The 21,959-nt window shown below is 44.0% G+C and overlaps 1 protein-coding gene across 1 annotated transcript; it reads right to left on the bottom strand.

Moving 5' to 3' along the window:
* Positions 1-497: 497 nt before the first annotated feature.
* Positions 498-2,881, bottom strand: sec61g (SEC61 translocon subunit gamma; the record flags this gene model as incomplete). The annotated part of the gene is made up of 3 exons (XM_084325683.1): positions 2,747-2,881; positions 2,359-2,462; positions 498-604 (listed from the first exon to the last, which is right to left on the bottom strand). Exons 2-3 carry the CDS (start codon positions 2,450-2,452, stop codon positions 498-500), a joined length of 201 nt encoding a protein of 66 aa, XP_084181809.1. The 5' UTR covers positions 2,453-2,462; positions 2,747-2,881.
* Between the last annotated feature and the right edge of the window lie 19,078 nt (positions 2,882-21,959).

The following is a 21,959-nucleotide window of genomic DNA, read 5'->3' on the forward strand; positions in this document are numbered from 1 at the left end:
TGTGTGAGTGGGTAATATGTAAGTAACAAATTGTAAAGCGCTTTGGATAAAAGCGCTATATAAAAAAGCAGCCATTTACCATTTACATACAGTCCTTATATCCCTCCTAGTTGCACATACAGTCCTCATATCCCTCCTAGTTACACATACACAGTCTTCATATCCCTCCTAGTTACACACAGTCCTCATATCTCCCTCCTAGTTGCACACACAGTCCCCCACACATACTGTATGCATTTCATTAGAGAGCTCGGAGCGCAGTGCAGCGCCCTGGAGCAGTGTTTGGGGTTTAGTGCCTTGCTCAAGGCACTAAGAGAGGAGGTCACTTTTATGCAGGATGGTGGGCACCGTAGATGTAATATCAGCTACCCTTCGCTCACCAACTCACAGCTGGAATACACCACCCTCCTGTGTGACCTTTTGTTCGCCCCCGACACCCTCCAGACTGACCCCACCTACTGCTGCACGTGGACGCGGTGCAGTGACTCACAGCCTACTTACACAATGATGTTGTTGATGGGGATGTGGATGAGTTTGACAAAGAAACCGATAAAACCCATGATGGCGAAACCGATCGCTGTTGCCATGGCGATCTTCTGGAACTCTGAGGAAATAACAGCGGAGAAGATGCCGGGAAAGGTGTCAATACCAGCATCTACCATGTTAAAATAAGATATTCCTTTATTGATCCCCTTGGGGGGAAATGCAGGCATCATAGCAGCATGGGGGAGGGGGGTAAAGGGGGTACCTATGGGCAGGGCAATAGTAGAAAGACATAAATATAGGTAATAGAATTGTCTCTGAATATAACACTGAGAAAAAATAAACAATGTAAAGAATACAAAAGGTGCAGATGAGGGTCTGTGAATGAATGAATGAAAACTTTATTTAACAGATTGCAGAATGGGTACAATACAGTACGGCTCAATACACACAATTGTTAAGGGGATGCAGACCAGAGAAAGACGTTTGTCTTGTTTACATCAGGGTCCCCCATTTTCAATTCATAGTGACATTTATGACATACACAACATACATGACACAGATATTTAGTACAGTTACATTTGTGACATATACGACATGCAAATATACAGTACTGTTACCCAATACCCATAGATCCTGACAGAGTATATACATATGATGGGGAGGGGACTGTACATTAGGAGGGGGTGGGTGGGTGGGAGAGAAATATACATAGTGGGGAGAGAATATATACATACGGTGGAGAGGAGACCGTCTATTAGGAGGGGGTGGGTGGGTGTGAGAGAAATATACATACGGTGGGGAGAGAATAATTATACACATGCGGTGGGGAGGAGACTGTCTATTAGGAGGGGGTGGGGGCGTTTGGACATTTACGGTGGCCAGTTTTGAATTGCAGCCTCCCGTAGGTGCTCTTTAAAGGGGAACTATTTTTACTATTTCTTTCACTATTTGGGCACTTTTACACAATTCCTGTGAGTCTATGGAACACCTCTGTAATATATATATTTTTTTTATTCATTGTTTTGTATTTCTAATCAAGTCCTCAAAAACAGCATTTTTCTACCTCAAGATCTCAAGCCGTTTTGCGCCTGGGCTCCTAAACCACTGCGCCACGGCCCCGCCACCTGAACATTAACATGCAGCGGTGTCTTTCTGACATCACATATCACGCACATTTTCAAATGACTCAGTTCAGTGAGGGTGAATATTGTGAGAGGAGAATTGGAAGAATGCGCCAATATGAGAATTTTGAGACATAGATCATATTAATATAAGTTCACATAGCTAGGAAACAATGCTAAACACTCAAAAAGGCAATTTAAGATAGTTCCCCTTTAAGAGCGGTTTTGAATGTGGGTAGGGATTCACATTCCTTTACAGCTTTGGGTAGGGCGTTCCACATTGATGTGGCATAATTGCGAAACGTGTTTAGTCCCTTGTTTGAGCCGAATCTGGGTTTGACATGATTTGTTGAGCTTCCTCTGGTGTTGTGGTCGTGGTATTCACTGACCTTTGGGAAGTATTTTGACATGTACATGGGTACCTTAGTCGTATAGTGTATCTTATATGCCCTATCGGTTATATTATATGTTACTCTCAATAAATATAGGAAATACAAATGTTGTATCTGAATATATCGTTCCTTAGATGAGAAGGATAGTGGCCAGCTTCCTGATCCTCCTCTCTGCCACCACATCTAGTTTGACCAGTTCGACTGCCACCACGGAGCTAACCTTCCTCACCAGCTTGTTGAGCTTATTGGTGTCCCTTAAGTTGATGTAGCATAGCTGGCTTTGTACTGAGTGAACACCTACTTACATCATCCCAAGGCAGATGTAGCCTAATCAAAAGAGAGGGGGTTGATTACATTACCTTTTCTGTCTGGTTTAGTGCATCTCTTCACGAGTCTTATCGAGTCCTTGACGAACTGCCGACTGGGCTCAACAAACTGCATGACCTGGTCCATGGTGCTGTGGCTGCAGAAGACACGTTAGAAGTCACAGGTCAGCCTCTGTTGAGTGCTCAAGAAATCACAACAATCTGGTTTCACAAGTTCACAGCTAACGTACTTGCCAACTTCGATATCTAATGTATCCTCCCAGAATATATCTCGTTAAATTGGGTTGACGTTAGCTTGAAGTGACGTTAAACTAGCGAGGTAGCATTAGGTAACAACCCAGTTGTGTCCGTCTGAAAATCTAACATAATGAGACAATAATGAAGACCAAAGTATGCGATAGACGTAAATAATGTACAATACCTGTGTCGGAGAGGTCGTTTCCAGAAAAAGGGTCGAAAAACGGAGAGAACTTAAAGCCACGTAGCTCTGTGGCGTGTTGATGGTAGAGACTAGAGAGCTGACGTAGATTTAGGATGCGCATGCGTAGGTGTCGTCTTGTTCTTCTCTTGCCAAAACTGACATGGTTACCCGTGCTGCCACCTACAGCGTTGGAAGTGCTGTGCATTTTCTACCAGATTAGGTTCATCATACATTTTAACATTTTAAGCACATGTATAACACTAGTGAAATGCTTGGTTCTGTATGAGCCCCCTGAGAATGTGCGTCATACAGTACTGTATATAAAAAATAAATAAAAAAAAAAGTCCAAACAGTATACAAATATACAATATACAAACTAAAGTACAACTGAAGTACAACATGCAAACATAACCAAGTAATTGAAATAATTATATATAAAAATAAATAAATAAATAAAATAACTGAATCCTGGGAAAGCAAACAGGATTCAGAGACTTAGCAATACTAGCCACCTACTTACTAAAGTATGTATCTACATTTAAAATGTTCCTTTTTCTATTTTCATATTACTTTAATATTTTAATGTGTTGTGGTTATTTCCATGTAGGCTACCACAGCAAATACACCCATTTATTATTTATGGATCAAAATTGTATCCAGCCAATAAATAAATTCCACAGGGAATCACTGGTGTAGCATCGACTGTTACGTCTTCCTTTTGAGAGCAAACTCAGATTGTACTGAAACTCAACCATTGCAGCAATCATGAAGTGATTTGTCTACCATTTCCTGAACAGAAAATACTTCTAAAAGGTTCTTATTCTGTTTGGTCAGTATGCTTACAGTACCATGGTCCAGTCCAATGTTATTGTGTTTAACACACACCACATGTTGGTGTTCCTAGTTTATTTCCTTTTTATTTATTTATCTGTTTTTGTACAGTATCTCTCTAGCCATCTACCCCACCTAGCATCCTGGGTGGGGGGATGGGGACTTTCAGGTGTCAGGTTGCTTAACGGCCAGGTAGAGGAGGCCTGGGCAAATGTTTGTTTAAGGTGCCAGGTTGATAAAGTTTTCTTCAGTGTGGGAATCCTGTTATATTTTTTGAGTATTGGAATCTTTATTTTGATTCCTTAAATTTTTTGAGATTCATTATACGCTGGATCTCGTTCTGGATTTGTTGGAGCCATATTGGATGTTAAAGACACTACCTGGTTTGCTAACAAAAAGCCAACGTACCACATGTCCACTGGTTCCGTACAACAAAAGACAGTATTTGCACCTACGTAAGACTCTAGTCTTGCATATGAGACAACGTATTAGGGGGGCTAGGACTCTCCACCAGAGGTGGCCTGTCAGTTCCGGCAAAGCCTTCTCTGCTGGCGTAGATTGTCAGAATCAGACAATTATATTTCTTATAATTTAATATAGCCTATATTTTCATTAATGTGATATGTATTTTACAAAGTGTATTAACATACTTGCATTGCTCTCTCCCTCAACTCCAATCAGATTTGAATTTATTTTATTTAGGCCGTTTCATTTTTCATACTGTACTTGTGCTGTATAATGACAATACATCTTAATCGAATCCAGGCATGCGTTGTTCATGGGACTGGGTAGCACGGTGTGTAACCTCACGCGCTATTTGCATATCAATAGCGCCGGTCGTCAGGTGTGTTAAATACGTTCTCAGACACATTCACACCTAACTTGTTGTGAAGACGTGTTACATTCCATTCGTAGAGGCGAATTAGGCACTGTCTTTAGTCTGTGCCCAAGCGAGGGGACATTAAATGCGCATTCGCGGGAGCGCGCGCACGCGCCGGGAGCGCGCGCACGCGCCGGGAGCGCGCGTGCACGTGGTGCGTGTCACCCCAGCTGATTTCAATAACGCACCACTGATCGAATCTAATCACCTGTGCTGTCTCGGAGTAAAACATTTTATAAAAAGGCCTTCAGGACTTCAAGTGAATCCCCTCTGCTGCAAAATGTTATGGGGAAATGTTGATTTTGAGTTTGACATGGGTGTTTTCTTTAGCACGCTAGAGGTTTCTAGCTGACCTAGGGCCCTCATGCATCAACGTGGACGTAGAACTTGACCTACTTCCACACGTAAGCACGGAATGTAGAACTAGCGCACGCACAGGGAAGTCGGCATTCATCACACGTGCGTACGCAGGCTCTATGGTCCTCCGTGTTGATGAATACCACTTTGTTCTACCGTCAATGCTCGTGCATGATTATCCATATATGGTCATGAAAATGAGGAAACACCCCCCATGGGATGTGAAATAATGGACGGACCCGAGCGGGACACTGAGAAACTCCACGGAGAATTCACTGCTGTCGAACCAAGAAGACACTATCGCGTATTGTGGGATAAATAAAAGGCGGACTTGTAAACGGTGATGTCAGATATCAACGGCTCCCTAAGACCATTGCTGCAATTCTGCCTGGACAGCTCAAAATACTAATAAAGACCGTTCGTTGACCACTGTTTGGCGTTGGTTGTGTGTCATTATAACCGTGCTGTAATATGAATGCCTTTATTAGTTGTGTTCGATTGGCTATATGATTTTTAGATGCATCTATTTGGTTGTCGGCTAATAAAGACCGCGCTGGAATATGACTGCCTTTTCCCGTGTTGTTTGATTAATACCCCAGGGATTAAAGTTCTCCTCAATTTGATTCCAAATCGCAATGGATCCCCCGTCAATCTTCTACCTGCTGCATATGATTTCTAGAGGCATACTACAATCTATTTTGATGTCAGTATTGGGTAGCATATATAAACAATATAATACGAGAGCATATACAAGAACAATGAATCTCACTGCATGTATGATAGCCTGCCTTTCAATACATGAACTTGAATTCCATCATGTTTGTGTGCGGGACTCACAAGGCTGTTGTCGCAATGGGTGGTACCGGTGTACAGTAATAATAACAGTCCACACAATATCACGATCCATGCCATAGCCTATGTTCTATTAGGACATGATCTGTGACGACAAATGTTCTAGAATGTTTGATTAAGATATCATACTCTGACAGCATGCCTATGAGCAACAAAAACGCGAACTTGAATCCCATCATATACATAGTCTGTCCACTATAGTGTCATTGCAATGCGTTGTCTATTCTTTCTTATACAGTAAAAAGGGGGAAGAACACTATATTCATATGCCTTGTATTCTGCTTACAGCTTCGAAGTTCCACTTGTTTCGTTTAACGTAAAGCCTTTTAAATATAATCAAAACGTTCCCGTGTTTCTGCGGTCTGCGCAGAATAATAACGAGTTGAGCTTTATGATTTATGATGAATTGGAAATGGGGGACCCTGATGTAAACATGACGGAAGTTGGTCTGCATCCCCAATTAACAATTGTATGTACTGAGCTGTACTGTACTGTACCCATTCTGCAATCTGTTAATAAACTTTTCAATCAATCAATCAATTAAGCTACGCGGAGCGCAGTCAGTCAGTAGCCTACACCCCGTATATTCCGATAACGCTATATAAACCATTCTGCATTCATTCTGAGAGAAAGATCTATTATTCCAAATGCTATTTATAGGGTTTTGACCATAATTACACTACTGTTGCTATTTTACAATGAACTATAATGAACTACGGTTCGTACAGAACGTGCCAGTGTTATTATGCACAGAAGCTCATTTCCTTGTTGTAATAATATATTCTACCACTGGGCGCTAGGTACGCCAGGTCTGACCTGTGCGTAGATGTACGCACGAAGTCAAGTTCAAGTTGAAGTTGATGAATCCCACTCTTTGCTTAGAAATGATCGTACGCACAGGGTAAGCACAGATCTGTGCGTAGAACACGTTGATGCATGAGGGCCTCTAGCCTTCTAGTCAGCAGCATCTTCCTTGAGTGGCGCGAAATACGACTCGTTCTATCAGAGGGCTATCAGCTACTGAAGCAACGTTAAGTCTGTAAAGTAGCAGATTCTTCTATTTTTATTTAGTCCTTTAGTTGTTTTATTTTTAACAACTTGGAGGCGACAGTGGCTCAGGAGGTAAAGCAGTCGTCTGGTAATCCAGAGGCTCCTGGTTCGATTCCCACTTATCCCGGGCAGCGTGTTGAAGTGTCCTTGAGCAAGACACTTAACCCCTAACTGCTCCGGATGAACAGGTTGGCAGCAGTGGCGGCTGGCAAAAATCATTCTAGGTGGGGCAGTGCCATATTCAATCAGTGTCAGTAATTACACTGTAAAAAAGAAGACTGTAAAAAAACTGTAAATGTCTGGCAGTAACGGTTGTCAAATACTTACTGTCAAATTACAGTAAAATCAAATACATTTACAGATTACAACCTTTATTTATTTTGATAAAAGGTAATTTACTGTATTTTTATGGCATTTACACTTAAAGTAGAAAAACAAAAGTAATCTGTAAATAATAGAGTGAATTTCCTGTGAAAAAACTTTTTTTACAGTGTACAGAACAGTATATATTGTTATAGAGACTCACTTGTTGCTGCCGGTAGATCCGTCGAGCCGTCACGTGTCGCACTTAACCCTTCGAGAAGCTTTGTGGTCCGGCTTGAACTTTCCATAAACATGTCCAAATATGAATTAATTTTTCAATTGGCTGAGTTGCGCACTGACGCTGGCGCTGATTTCTAGCGCCCGAGAAGAGAGAGGGGGGATGAATAGGGCGTACAAACAACGATTTATATTTGATATATTACACGTTATTGTGCATTTTAAACACAAACATACTTAAAATTAGTAATTATTATTTATTTCAAAATGTTTATTATATTTTTAGTGGTCGATATCTAAAATCCTAAAAACCACTTCTTTCTTCTTGTTTCCACCAGGGGGGGTGGCGCCCTAGCGCCCTCTATGGACCAGCCGCCACTGGTTGGCACCTTGCATGGTTGCCTCCGCTGTCGGTGTGTGAATGTGTGAGTGAAAGGGACAAATGTGAGGAACAAATTGTAAAGCGCTTTGGATAAAAGCTGCTATATAAATGCACCATTTACCATTTTATCTTTACCATTTTAATGCACAATGGTTGAAGGGGGAGCATAAATTGATTTGGCTTTTCAAGAAGAGCTGGAGGTAGTGAGGACAGCTACAGCCCTGTCCCAACCAGGTAGAGGAACTTTCAGTTGAGCAACTATGAAAGGTACACCTGGCTACAGCATTGGAGGAACATTGTAAATTGTATAGCTGGGAATGCCTGTTATTAGCAACCGACAGATTTGGTGTATTTTGGGAGCCATGGTGGGACAGAGCACATGGCAGGTGCGTGGGTGTTTCTCACTAAATGCAGCTGAAGCCGCAGCCACTTCAATGAAGTCTTTTGGCAACTATTTGAGCACTTTCTATGATATAATTGGGGGGTTTTATGTGATGATAATTATAAAAATATTTGAAGCATTTTTTGAGTTTGTTAAATAAATGCTTTGATTCCTTTCAAGTGACATGAGACGTTTTTGTGAGTGAGTGAGTGAGTGAGTGAGTGAGTGAGTGAGTGAGTGAGTGAGTGAGTGAGTGAGTGAGTGAGTGAGTGAGTGAGTGAGTGAGTGAGTGAGTGAGTGAGTGAGTGAGTGAGTGAGTGATTGAGTGAGTGAGTGAGTGAGTGAGTGAGTGAGTGAGTGAGTGAGTGAGTGAGTGAGTGAGTGAGTGAGTGAGTGAGATGGATGGATGGAAGAGGAATGAAGTGGATTTCCTTTGCAAAATGCATGAATAATGTTGTCAATATGCTGCTGGTGATTATGTTTGAATATGTGTCTGGTGTGCTGTCACCAAATATGTTTTAATCTGTGGTAAGGTGTGCCATCACAAATATGTTTTCATCTGTGTTTGCTCAGGTGCGCCGTCACTGAATGTGTTAACTTTACAGTTGTATCTGTTATTGTGCTCAGACACCAGATTTAGTCCTATAGTATGGTATGAATTATGTTCCGATTCAGTGGTATGGCTGTGCCTTTGAATCTGTGTGGAGGTATGTGTGCATTTAAACCCAGCAGTTTTGCTGGAATCTGTGGGGTATCCTGATTATGTTGTGTTTTACATTATTTTTGCTTGCTTGGTGTTCGTACTCTATGAGTAGGTTGTTGTGAGTTTGTTCTTGTTTCTTTGGTAAGGACATATTTGGTATTGACACGTTGGTTGAAGTTGTTAACAGTTGTTAATCCTCCAGATTGAAGCTCATGGTCTTCAGACTAGGCGATCCTAGCCAACTAGCATAGCCACAGCACTAAGTCCTATCCAATTCCTAGCTAACTAGGATGCATCACTGCCACTTAGTGGTAGGCTATGTTACTGTATGTACAATGCGGATGTTATGTTGATGTCGACTGTACAGTGCGCTGCTTGCTGCATGAATAGTCAAGTACACCCGACCATTGTCTCTTCATTAATGAAACACCTATCCACAGTACTAAATCGTATCCAAGTCCTAGCTAACTAGCCTAGCCACAATACTAAATCCTATCCAAGTCTTAGCTAACTAGCCTAGCCACAGTACTAAATCCTATCCAAATCCTAGCTAACTAGCCTAGCCACAGTCCTAAATCCTATCCAAATCTTAGCTAACTAGCCTATGCCACATTACTAAATCATATCCAAGTCGTAGCAAACTAGCCTAGCCACAGTAGGCCTACTATGTCCTATCCAAGTCCTAGCTAGCAATAGTACTATATCCGTAATCTGTTCATCAAAGAGCAGTCCGGGTGGGTGGGTCAAACCAATAAAATCGACAATAGGCCTAGCAAGCAACCAATCCAAAATCCAAAGTTAAAATATTGTAAACTACTGTCAAATACCGGACACAAATGCAGGGAAGCGGAAGCAGATGGTTTGATGTGGTTACGTCAAATGACAATAACCTAATAGCCCTAGTGTCATGGTGAGGTTATTCAAAGTCGGTTAAATTGCTTGATTGATAGCACTGAAGTTCTAGGTGTAAAAAAAAGAAACTGCACTGCTCTCCACATTAGCTTTTTTTAATCGTCAAGGTAAGAGGATTTGTAGGCGTATGCTATGGAAGTCCCCTGCGGCTCCACTTAGGTGAAATGTAGCCTACATACTAGGGCTATAGGATAACCACCGGTTAATTTGCGATTTGTTATTGGTTTGTCGTGACAAACCAATTACATAATCCAACATATGTGTAAGAAACTAACATAATTCAAGTTAACAGTATATTTTTTTAATGATTCGTTACGGCAAAATCAATACTTCCATTTGTATAAATTACGTTAACACTTTGGCTGCCTAAGGTTAAATTCATGATATACCATAGATTGCCAGCGCTATTTGTCTATGGAGAAAGTCCCCTTCTTTGCAGGGCTATAACTTTTTAAATTCTATTGCTACATTGCCATTATTAGGGCCCATTCAAAGTCCTATATGTATTGTTCATTGTGTAGCAACGTTAAACTTTTTCATTCACATATTCATAGTAAAGTATGGTCTAATGTATAAGTATGTTTTCATCTCTTTCTGCAGCTTTCTCCAGAACGTGATATATAGCCCCAAATGCATTATATTGATGATGAAATACAGTTTGATGGCAATCAGCGCGATATAAAAAATTCCAACTAGACGTACTTCTAGAAGTTACTACACGTCATCTGATGTTGACCGGATGGGCGAGGGGGCGTTTATAATTCCGTGGGCAGCGTTATACCAATCATCTAATGTGGGTCAAATGTTGATAATAGCAGTTAGTATCGAAGACGGTAACGTTACACGCTGAAACTCACCCCAGTTTCCGCGCGCCGTTGGGCGATCATCGTCGAGTAGAAATCTTATCATTATGGGATATATTTTTACCCGGTCCATCTCCAGCTTGTATAATGGTATATACGTCCAAATCATGTTGTTTATCGAGTTATTGCCAATCGATCACCGTGTAGCGTGACGAGCCAGAGTCCCATGAACTATAGCGAGCGCCCGGAAGTACTACGGTCGTCATGACAACCTCTATTCAACATCCTGTTTGGCGATTGCGCCGATCGGCCACCAGATGGCGCTCCTGAACCGCCAGAGAGCTCAGTGGGTCCTGCTGGTGGATCTCAGGCCAGCGGAGGGGACATATGAATCCGATCGCAGATTTTTGAAATATTGATATAAGGACGACGTAACGCGTCCTCCGACAACTTTAGCATGGCCAGCAAAGACGTCTAAAGACGGGTCCCGGCACTCAAAGTGTTAACTGAGGATAGTATTCCTGCCTGCGGGACCAATATTATTATATGACAGCCCCGCCCCCATTCGCTAACCAACCAATCACTGCTACGCAACATCAACGCAACGGTTGTTCAGATTAGATTTTGGTGAGAGGTACGCAACATGCTCGCAACACACTCTACAACACCCTCTGCAACATCTGCAACCATGTTGCGTTGAAGTCGTGCTGATGTTGTGTTGCAGTTGCGTTGCTGTAGCATGTAGAACCCTAAGATCAAGGCATTAGATATGTCTGCATTACACACACTCTCTCTCTCTCTCTCTCTCTCTCTCTCTCTCTCTCTCTCTCTCTCTCTCTCTCTCTCTCTCTCTCTGATCGCAGGCATGGAGTCAGGTGTGCCCGCAATCACACGTTAATGTCCCCATGGGCTGGACAAGTCTTCTTTAAACCAGTCAAGAAGAAACATCACAATAAATCAAAAACAAAAAAATATCATGAAATCCAAAACAACGCTCCCAGACATACCCCAGCGAAGGTAAGGAAAAACTCACTAAAAACCTTTTAATATGAAAAAAGCACCACAGGCAATGTGGAGGAGAGAAACCTTAGAAGGGACGTTCAAGGTTAGGGCGGTTAGGTGGCGTAGCGGAGATTGCGTTCGTCACCAACCCCGGAGCTGTGAGCTGGATTCGCCTGTTCGAATCCAGCTCACAGCTCCGGGGTTGTCACCAGCTTGGCTGGCCGTTCACACTAATACAATTGGCTGTATTAGAGGGTGGGAGAAGCTGGCGGGGTGGGTCTGGGTCGTTGTAAACAGCGACTCCTACAGTTCCGTCGGGGCACCTGCTAAGCGCGGATAGGACCTGAGTGGGATAGTGTGATCCTTCCACACGCTACGCCCTCTCAGGGAGGATCTGCGCTGCCAGGTGAAAAGAAGCGGTTGATTGGCTGGACGTGTGTCGGAGGAAGCACGTGATAGCCTCCACTCTCCCAAATGATCTGACTGTGGGGGGTAAGTGCGCAGCGACCAGGAAGGGGACTGGGAATTGGCATATGACTAACATTGGGATGGGAGAAAAATCGGAGGAAAATGGAGGGGGAAAAAGATAAAAAAATAAAAAAAAGAAGGGACGTTCAAGGGGGGATCCCCCTTCTTGGATGTCAGTGATAGTAGTGTTGCTATGGATGATCGATGGGTGGAGAATTCATATCTCCTATTGACCAGCCTATTTGGTTGTTAAGTCTGACGCCACACGTCCAGGGCCAAACGCTCCGCTTCAGACAGCAGGAGATATGATGAGCACATACCCCAAACAGTTATTTTATTACTCCTATTAAAACAGCAAGGGTCACAGCACTAGCCTGTTTATTGGAAGGTCCATGAGTCACGACTTAACAACCGAGTACAGACTCGTAGCTTCTGGTACTCAGTCAGTCGTGTTTCTAGCTCTACATATTTTTGATTGCTCTTGCATCAGCCTTGCATTGTTTTTTACTTGTGTTTTTGCACCTGACTCCTGCCCCTGACTTCCTGCTTCTGCCCCGTTTTCCTGCTCCAGCCCCCTGTCTTCCTGCCCATCTTCCTGCTCCTGCCCCGTCTTCCTGCCCCTGTCTTCCTGCTCCTGCCCTTTGTCTTCCTGCCCATCTTCCTGCCCCTGTCTTCCTGCTCCTGTCTTCATGCTCCTGCCCCCCTGTCTTCCTGCCCCCTGTCTTCCTGCCCCTGTCTTCCTGCTCCTGTCTTCATGCTCCTGCCCCCCTGTCTTCCTGCCCCCTGTCTTCCTGCTCCTGTCTTCATGCTCCTGTCTTCATGCTCCTGTCTTCATGCTCCTGCCCCCCTGTCTTCCTGCCCCCTGTCTTCCTGCCCCCTGTCTTCCTGCCCCCTGTCTTCCTGCTCCTGTCTTCCTGCCCATCTTCCTGCTCCTGCCCCCTGTCTTCCTGCCCCCTGTCTTCCTGCTCCTGCCCCCCTGTCTTCCTGCTCCTGTCTTCCTGCCCTTGCCTTCCTGCCCCCTGTCTTCCTGCCCCCTGTCTTCCTGCCCCTGTCTTCCTGCCCTTGCCTTCCTGCCCCTGTCTTCCTGCCCCTGTCTTCCTGCCCCTGTCTTCCTGCCCCTGTCTTCCTGCTCCTGCCCCTGTCTTCCTGCCCCTGTCTTCCTGCCCCTGTCTTCCTGCCCCTGTCTTCCTGCCCCTGTCTTCCTGCTCCTGCCCCCTGTCTTCCTGCCCCTGTCTTCCTGCCCTTGCCTTCCTGCCCCTGTCTTCCTGCCCCTGTCTTCCTGCCCCTGTCTTCCTGCCCCTGTCTTCCTGCCCCTGTCTTCCTGCCCTTGCCTTCCTGCCCCTGTCTTCCTGCCCCCCTGTCTTCCTGCCCCCCCTGTCTTCCTGCCCCTGTCTTCCTGCCCCTGTCTTCCTGCCCCCTGTCTTCCTGCCCCTGTCTTCCTGCCCCTGTCTTCCTGCCCCTGTCTTCCTGCCCCTGTCTTCATGCCCCTGTCTTCATGCCCCCTGTCTTCCTGCCCCTGTCTTCCTGCCCCTGTCTTCCTGCCCCCCCCTGTCTTCCTGCCCCCCTGTCTTCCTGCCCCTGTCTTCCTGTTCCTGCCTCAGCCTGCTCTGCTCCGCCACCCCGGTTCTTCCACCCCAGCTCTTGCCGGTAAGCCCCTTCCCGGCTTCCAGCCCGGCCCTCTCGCCTGGTCCTGACCAAACTTTCTCCCTCCCCCCCTGGCTCCGTAACCTCTCTCGGCTGAAGACAATAATTACACTGTTGTGTTTCAGCTGATCTCACCTCCCTATCTATTTCTGTGCTTCTGCTTTTGTGTTGGCAGTGACAGGGAGTTATTATTCATTCTTCAGGCATGTGTTCAACATAAATCGACAGTTAAAACATGTCAAAGGAGGAGGCAGTGATTCACATTGACTTCTCTGGGAACTGCACATGCAGATACAGCTCAGAGATTCAAGGTGTTCACTTTGGCTCGTCGCACCAACAAGCTAGAGACTGCTTGGGAAAGTGGATGCCTCGTAGACCTCCCACGGGGGACGGATTTCCGACTGCTTCCGTCTCTCTTTCTCTTGAGAATCTCCTGCAACTCCTGCAAGAAAAGTGAACGGTTATTGATAGATCGCTCCTCGCTTCTTATGTGGTTCCTGTGAACAAAGCCTTCCAATATACATTTCTCTCTCATAAAGCAGGGGATTTTGAAATTCGAAGCAGCAGTTAAAATTCCTCGCCAAGTTTAGCATTGGAGATCAGGTCACCAGTATCATTTAGTTTGAGTCATTTGGCATTTAAAAATCACAACGTTAACAAAAGATAAAATCATTTGGTGAAACGCACTTTACTCATTACTCATGTAGCAAGGACAACATCACTGGTAAACGGGAAAGGCAAAGACGGTTCATTTTCACCATGGGTGATACTGGAACCGGAGCTTGTCAAATTGACAAAAACGCACGAGAGGTCTATTTGTGAGTGGTCTGTGCTTAAATATGACAAGGACCTATCCAGGGGTCATGATACACCTGAATACATTTGATACAAACTCTAAAACCCAATACTTTGGTATCCTTTGGTCAGTTAAAACTAGACACACAAACATTAACAGTAAAAATCCACAATAAATCACAGGACTATGACAGTCCAGTATTTGAATCAATATAAATGTAAATTACAAGATATATACATAATAATTACAATACAATACAATACATACATATGCTCTTGCTCGCTCTCCCCCCCTCAGGACCGTCCAACCATTATTTCGTTTAAAACCAAGGATTACAAATTCATATGCTATGCTTTATTTTCTCCACCACAACTGACCAAATTGCTATGCTGGCTTCATTAACACCTAGGATTTGTGCGGTAGATATCTCTAAATAAATCACATCAAGATAAGTAAGAATCCATACCTTCAGGCACATTTTCTCCGGTTGAATCCAACGTGATGCTATTAGCTTTTTGGCAGCCGTAAGACCGGACAAGATTAGCCTCTTTACATGTACAGAGTGTGATAACTGAGAGACATTATTCAGCAACAATACCGAAGGAAGTACAGGTATGGTCAGAAATAAAAATTCTGATAATTGCGTGGTTACTTCTTCCCAGAATATCTTAACAGGGGGGCATTCCCAAACATATGCATAAATGTACCGATATCACCCTTTAGACATAAGGAGCATCGAGAGTCTTGTTTAAGTCCCATTCGGCATGATCCGGGTTGCGTGACGATAGCCGAACGTTTGCTCATACTTCAGCCCAATCAATAATGTAAAAGTAATAATGTAATGCCAAAGCTTCTTTCTTTCACCATAGGATCGAGGCCTCTGCCAAGAATCTTCGCAAACTGCATGCTACCATGTCCTTCCTCCTCACTCCCCCCCAACCCCCCCCCCTCCCTCATCTTTCTCTGCCGAAGACTTTGCGATCTTCTTTGAGGAAAAAGTGGAGAACATCCGCAGCTCCTTCTCCCAACCCCCACCCATTCCAAATGCTGAATCGAGAACCTCATCCTTCACTCTGTCATCTTTCTCTCCCATTACAGAAGCCGAGACCCTGACACTGGTAACGTCGAACCGTCCGACTACATGCCAGCTGGACCGGCTACCTTCCCCACTCCTCCAGACCATAGCACCAGACATCCTCCCATTCCTAACTGCAAACATCAACTCCTCACTCAACTCGGGGGTGGTCCCCACCTCCCTAAAACAAGCCAGAGTCACGCCCCTCATAAAAAAACCATCCCTGAACCCTACCGTCATAGGCAACTACCGTCCTGTCTCTCTTCTCTCCTTCCTTTCTAAAACACTTGAACGTGTTGTATCCAACCAACTTACTGCTTATCTCTTACAGAATGACCTCCTAGACCCTAATCAGTCAGGCTTCAGGACTGGTCACTCCACAGAGACAGCCCTCATTGCGGTCACAGAGGCATTTCACTTAGCAAAAGCGAAAGGCCTCTCCTCTGTCCTGATTCTCCTAGATCTATCTGCAGCCTTCGACACAGTCAACCACCAGATCCTCCTCGCGGCCCTCGCAGGAATGGGAGTGGCTGGCTCTGCGCTGACATGGTTGTCATCATACCTCAATGACCGCTCCTACCAAGTGTCATGGAGAGGGACCCTGTCGGCCACCCGCCCCCTGCGGACGGGTGTCCCCCAGGGCTCGGTTTTAGGACCCCTTCTCTTCTCCCTCTACACTAAATCACTGGGTAACATTATCACGTCTCATGGCTTCTCCTACCACTGTTATGCTGACGATACTCAACTCTTCCTCTCCTTCCCTCCCTCAGATATCCACGTCTCTGAGCGGATCTCGGCCTGTCTGTCCGACATCTCTGCCTGGATGACGACCAACCACCTCAAACTGAACCTAAGCAAAACAGAATTGCTCCACCTGCCGGCCAAATCCTCCCCCCTGACCGACCTTTCCATCACAGTCGAGAATGCAGCTGTGACCGCGTCCCCGACCGCCAAGAACCTTGGTGTTGTCCTCGACGACCAGTTGAACTTCTCTGCTCACATCGCAGTGACAACCAGAACCTGCTGATTCCTCCTGAGCAACGTCAGAAGGATCCGCCCCTTCCTGACAAAAGAAGCCACCCAACTCCTCGTCCAATCAACAGTCATCTCCCGCCTCGACTACTGCAACGCACTGCTCGCTGGCCTCCCGGCCAATGCCACTAAGCCTCTTCAACTCATTCAGAACGCAGCGGCCCGCCTGATCTCAAACCTACCGAAGTCGGCCCATGTCACCCCACTTCTTAGGGACCTGCACTGGCTCCCCATTGCTGCACAAATCCGCTTCAAGGCCCTCGACCTAGCATACCGTGCGGCAAAGGGAACTGCTCCCGCCTACCTCCGGTCAATGGTCTCTAACTACACACCCTCAAGACCCCTACGCTCTGCATCTTCTGGCCGCCTCAGACCTACTCCTATCCAAGCTCCGGGAGGGTCATCAAAGAGAAGTCGCCTATTCTCAATCCTTGCCCCACAATGGTGGAATGAACTACCCACCCCAGTTAGGACAGCCGAAACACGTCCAATCTTTCGCCGTCGACTAAAGACGCACTTCTTCAACCATTATCTGAATTAAAAAAAGAAAAGAAAAAGAAAAAATTTTCTAACCCTAACTAACCATACTGTCATGCACTTGTCCTAATAAACTAACCTACACTGTAGCACTCAACACTTTGATGAACATTGTTACTCAGCTGATAGAGTTGTGCCCTTCCTGATGGCTTGTCGTACAGAACTTGTAAGTCGCTTTGGATAAAAGCGTCAGCTAAATGACTAAATGTAAATGTAAATGTAAATGTAAGTAAGTGACGATAAAAATCAGAGACGAAACCTCTCGATGTCTCCCTTTCATAAAAGAATTTGTGATATCTGTGGTGCTCAAGTGGTTTCTTTAATGGGACTCCATGAGCCTTCAAAGTTGCTAATAACTGTAGATAGAAATAATAAGTCGAACAGGTGAGGTTAAATTTGTTATGTATCTTGATAGCTACAGAAACCCCGTTCGTTGAAAATATCCCCTAATGTATGTATGCCCTTCTTTTCCCATTTGGTATATCTGATAGGTTGTTGTGCAATAAGTAGTAAATTGTTATTAAATATGGGAGAATGACTATGCCATTTGTATTGGTTAGTACATTTTTTCTGTGTGTCACGCCATATCCGGATCACATGTGTAATAAGAGGGCCACATTTCAAGTTGCATTGCTTAATTGTTAAATTGGTGTATACTATATCCTGTAGTCTGTGTGGTGACACTATGTTATCCTCTAATGGTCTACAGGATACAACTGCTTGAGAATCAAACCAGGTGATCAGTGGTCTTAAAGAGAACGCTTTAAAATAGTTGTAGAAGTCTGGAAATGCTAAACCTCCGTCGGCTTTATTTCTCTGTGCAGTGGATCTTTTTATTCGTGGAGGTTTGTTGTTCCAAATAAATTTATATGCAGTGGATTGCAATTTTTTCCAGTAACCAACAGGGGGGATAACGGCAGCATCGAACTGAAGAAGTTGATTCTTGGTAAAACATCCATCTTAACTATTGATGCTCGGGCCTGTACTGAGTTTTTTAGTTTTGACCATCTGTCGAAGTCCTTTGTGATCCTATCTAGGATTCCGGTATAATTAAACTTCACCGTTTGGCATATAGTGGGGAATATTTAGACTCCAAGACATCTAAAGTGTTCTACCATTGGTATATTTTCTGGGAGGATGGTTGCCTTCGCAATGACATTAAGTGGAAGGAATGCCAATTTTGGCCAGTTTATCTTAAATCCTGATAGATTGCCAAAATCATCTATCAGCTTGAGCAAATGAGGTATTGAGGTTGTAGGGTTTTGTATGAACAATATTACATTGTCCGCATATAAACGAATATGATGCTGTGTACCCCTAATTGAGATCGGTTCTATAATTTGGGATTGTCTTATATACTGTGCCAAAGGCTCCAGGGAAAGGGCAAATAGTCCGGGACTAAGAGGGCAACCCTGTCTGGACGAACGCGACACAGGGAAGTGTGGGGAGGTGAATTTACCTGTTATAATCATGGCCGAAGGTTCTTTGTATAGTACTTTGATCATATTAATGAATCCATCTCCTAACCCCATCCTTCCCAATACTACCCATAAATAAGACCATTCTAACCTATCAAAGGCCTTCATCGCATCCAAGGATAATACAGCTATCGGAGGCACGGTATCCTTGCTGGAGTCTATCACATGCAGTATCCGTCTAATATTATCCGTGATCAGACGGCCTTCTATGAAGCCTGTCTGATCAGGATGAACTAAAGATGTCATATGCTTTTGAAGTCTGATGGCTAGTACCTTGGCATACAGCTTGAGATCGGTTCCGAGGAGGCTTAAGGGTCTATAACTACCGCATTCGGTGGGATCTTTATCCTTTTTAAGGAGGACAGATATGAGTGCCATATTGACGTCCCTGGGGAAGTTCCCCTCTTTGACTGAGTATAAAATCATATCAAGTAATAGGGGTCCAATTACATCCCAACATGAAAGGTACAGTTCTGGTGGGATACCATCCCATCCAGGAGCCTTACCACTTTGCAATTCAGATATAGCCTCCCTAAGTTCCTCTATTGTAATAGGTGCATCTAACTGTTTAGCGTCTTCCTCTGAAATTTTAGGTAGTTTAATTTAGGGAGGTAATAATCAATTGCTCAATGCATTTTCAAGTTGAAATAAAGATTGAATGAATGAATGAATGAATGAATGAATGAATGAATGAATGAATGAATGAATGAATGAATGAATGAATGAATGAATGAATGAATGAATGAATGAATAAATGAATGAAGCACACTCCCTGGTAAGATGTATGCACTGTGCTGGTGCCAACAGGTCCTTCTGGCATGAGATCCTGTGGTCCCTCTTTGATGAGGTGCTCACAGGGCTTGTTCTAGGCATAGGGTGCCATCCACTAGCTAGCAGGAAGCAAGCGTGCAAGTTGGCCATATTTAACTAAAATGGATGTTTTATGAAGCTAAATTCACCTGTTGCACTAGTGTATGGGTGAGTGTGTATGTGTGTGTTTGGCTGTTGTTTTCCTGTTTGAGGGTTTCCTGTTTCGTGATTAGCTTGGTTCAGACATGTTAGCACTCCATTTCAGTGACTAAGGAAAGCTATCGCTTGCTGGCTGTTAAATGTCCTCTGTAAGAAAAACATCATTTATACTGACACAGATCCACCACCAGCACCACAAGAGACACCTAGAGAGCAGCAAGAAGCCTACAGAGCAGGAATGGCCCTGCACCCAAACTTCAACAACCTAGTAATAGCAGCGACAATGCAGAATATAACTAGCCACACAGTATGAAGCGTTAGCTAGCGCTCCCAATCCCAACGTGGCTGAAATACCGCTGGTGGCCAATGTAATCTTGGGGGAACAGGTGGGACCCAAGCAGCCAGGTTGATCAGAATTCCATGAGGAAGATGTTGGAGACAAATCCAGATCGTTCTCCAATAATAATACTACTACAAATATCTCTGGCTGGAATACTCTGGAATACTCTATACCTAATTTTTGCATTTAGCATTTAGCATTTTTCTTTTTTATGTTTGCATTTTTGTACCTCATTGTATGCATTTTTACTTCATTGTACTTTAGGTTGTACTTTAGTTTGTATATTGTATACTGTATTTGTATAGTGTTGGACTTTATTCCTCTTTTACTTTTTTTTACTCTATGAATCACATTATCAGGGGCTCATACAGAACCAAGCATTTCACTGTAATGTGCATGTACTTTATACGTGACAAATAAAACAAACCTTGAAATTTGAAACTTGAACTCTGTTCAGAAAGATCTTCATATCGAGGGGGGTTTGACTAGAGGACAGATACAATAAATAAAAATAAATCTACTCATGAGATGCAGGAAGAGACATTTACGTGTTTGTGTGTGTGTGTGTGTGTGTTCATGCTAAAAGGGGGAGTGACAATGGGAGTGGCCTATCACAAAAAGGTTGCAGCTATTACAAATGCACGCTTGTTCTCTAAAATATTATAGACTACTTTACTTTGGCTGTCTACTGCCTATGCAAAATTACTAATACCATATATTTAAAGTCCCAACAAGTTATACTTACATAAATATACATACTATACATAAAATGCTGTCAGAACTTCGTCAGATGAGCAGCAGCAATAGGTTAAGGTCACCAGAAATAAAGAGACCACTGGAAACCACCTGTATGGTCAGTGGTTCAGTCTGAATACAGTACTAGAGTGCCCTCTGGTGGTGTTGATGCAACACTGCCTGTTGTGGGCATATGAGCCACAAAACAAAAAATAATGGCTGAATCCTGTGTGCTTTTCATTCAATCCCTCGGCCCCCTCGGGTCAAATGCAGTAAAGTCTTTGTCATTACGAGGATCACTTTGTGTGAGGGAGTAGGGGGCGCTGTGACAAACTGAGACAGCCCTTGAAAAAAAAATCTAAACCTTTTGATTGATTGATTGAAAAGTTTATTAACAGATTGCAGAATGGGTTTTGATTGATTGATTGAAAACTTTATTAACAGATTGCAGAATGGGTACAATACAGTACAGCTCAATACACACAATTGTTAAGGGGATGCAGACCAGAGAAAGACTTTCGTCTTGTTTACACCAGGGTCCCCCATTTTCAATTCATCAGGACATATATGACATACATGACATACAGATAGTCAGTACTGCTACATCTATACATTTATGACATACCAGATTTGCAAATACAGTACTGTTTGTGATACAGAAGGAGTCAAGAAAAGGGAGTATATACATTTGACGTAGAAACTGTACATTGGAGGAGGTTGGGTGGGGGGGGTTGGGTACACTGGGATATTGACAACCATACTGGGTAATTTACATTGGAGGTGGTTGGGGGGGGGGGGGGGCACACTGTATAAACAAGCAAAACTGTACATTGAGGGGGGGGGATACTCTGTACAAACAAACAAAATTGTACATTGGACTATTGACAAAACCATACTAGGTAAATGACTGTACATTGGAGGGGGTTGGGTTAGGATATTTACAGGGGCCAGTGTTGAATTGCAGTCTCCCGTAGGTGTCTCTTGAGAGAGGTTTTGAAAGTGGGTAGTGATCCACATTCCTTTACAGCTTTGGGTAGGGCGTTCCACATTGATGTGGCATAATTGCGAAACGTGTTTAGTCCCTTATTTGAGCCGAATCTGGGTTTAACATGATTTGTGGAGCTCCCTCTGGTGTTGTGATCGTGGTATTCACTGACCTTTGGGAAGTATTTTGCCATGTACATGGGTACCTTGGTCGTGTAGTGTATCTTGTAGACCAGGCCCATTGCAAGTTGCTGTACTCTGTCATCTACTCTAAGCCATCCTAGGTTGTCAAAGTGGGCAGGGGTGAGGTGGGTTCTAGGAGTAAGGTCAAGCAGTAGTCTGACCAGTTTGTTTTGAGATGTTTGTAATTTTGTTTTTAGCGCCTTTGAGGTGCTTTGGTACCATGAGGTGCAAGCATAGTCGTAGTACCCCTGAATGAGTGCTCCTGCCAGAGTCTTCAG

This window comes from Notolepis coatsorum (genome assembly GCF_963971535.1).
Source record: "Notolepis coatsorum genome assembly, chromosome: 12".
NCBI classification, from domain to species: domain Eukaryota; kingdom Metazoa; phylum Chordata; class Actinopteri; order Aulopiformes; family Paralepididae; genus Notolepis; species Notolepis coatsorum.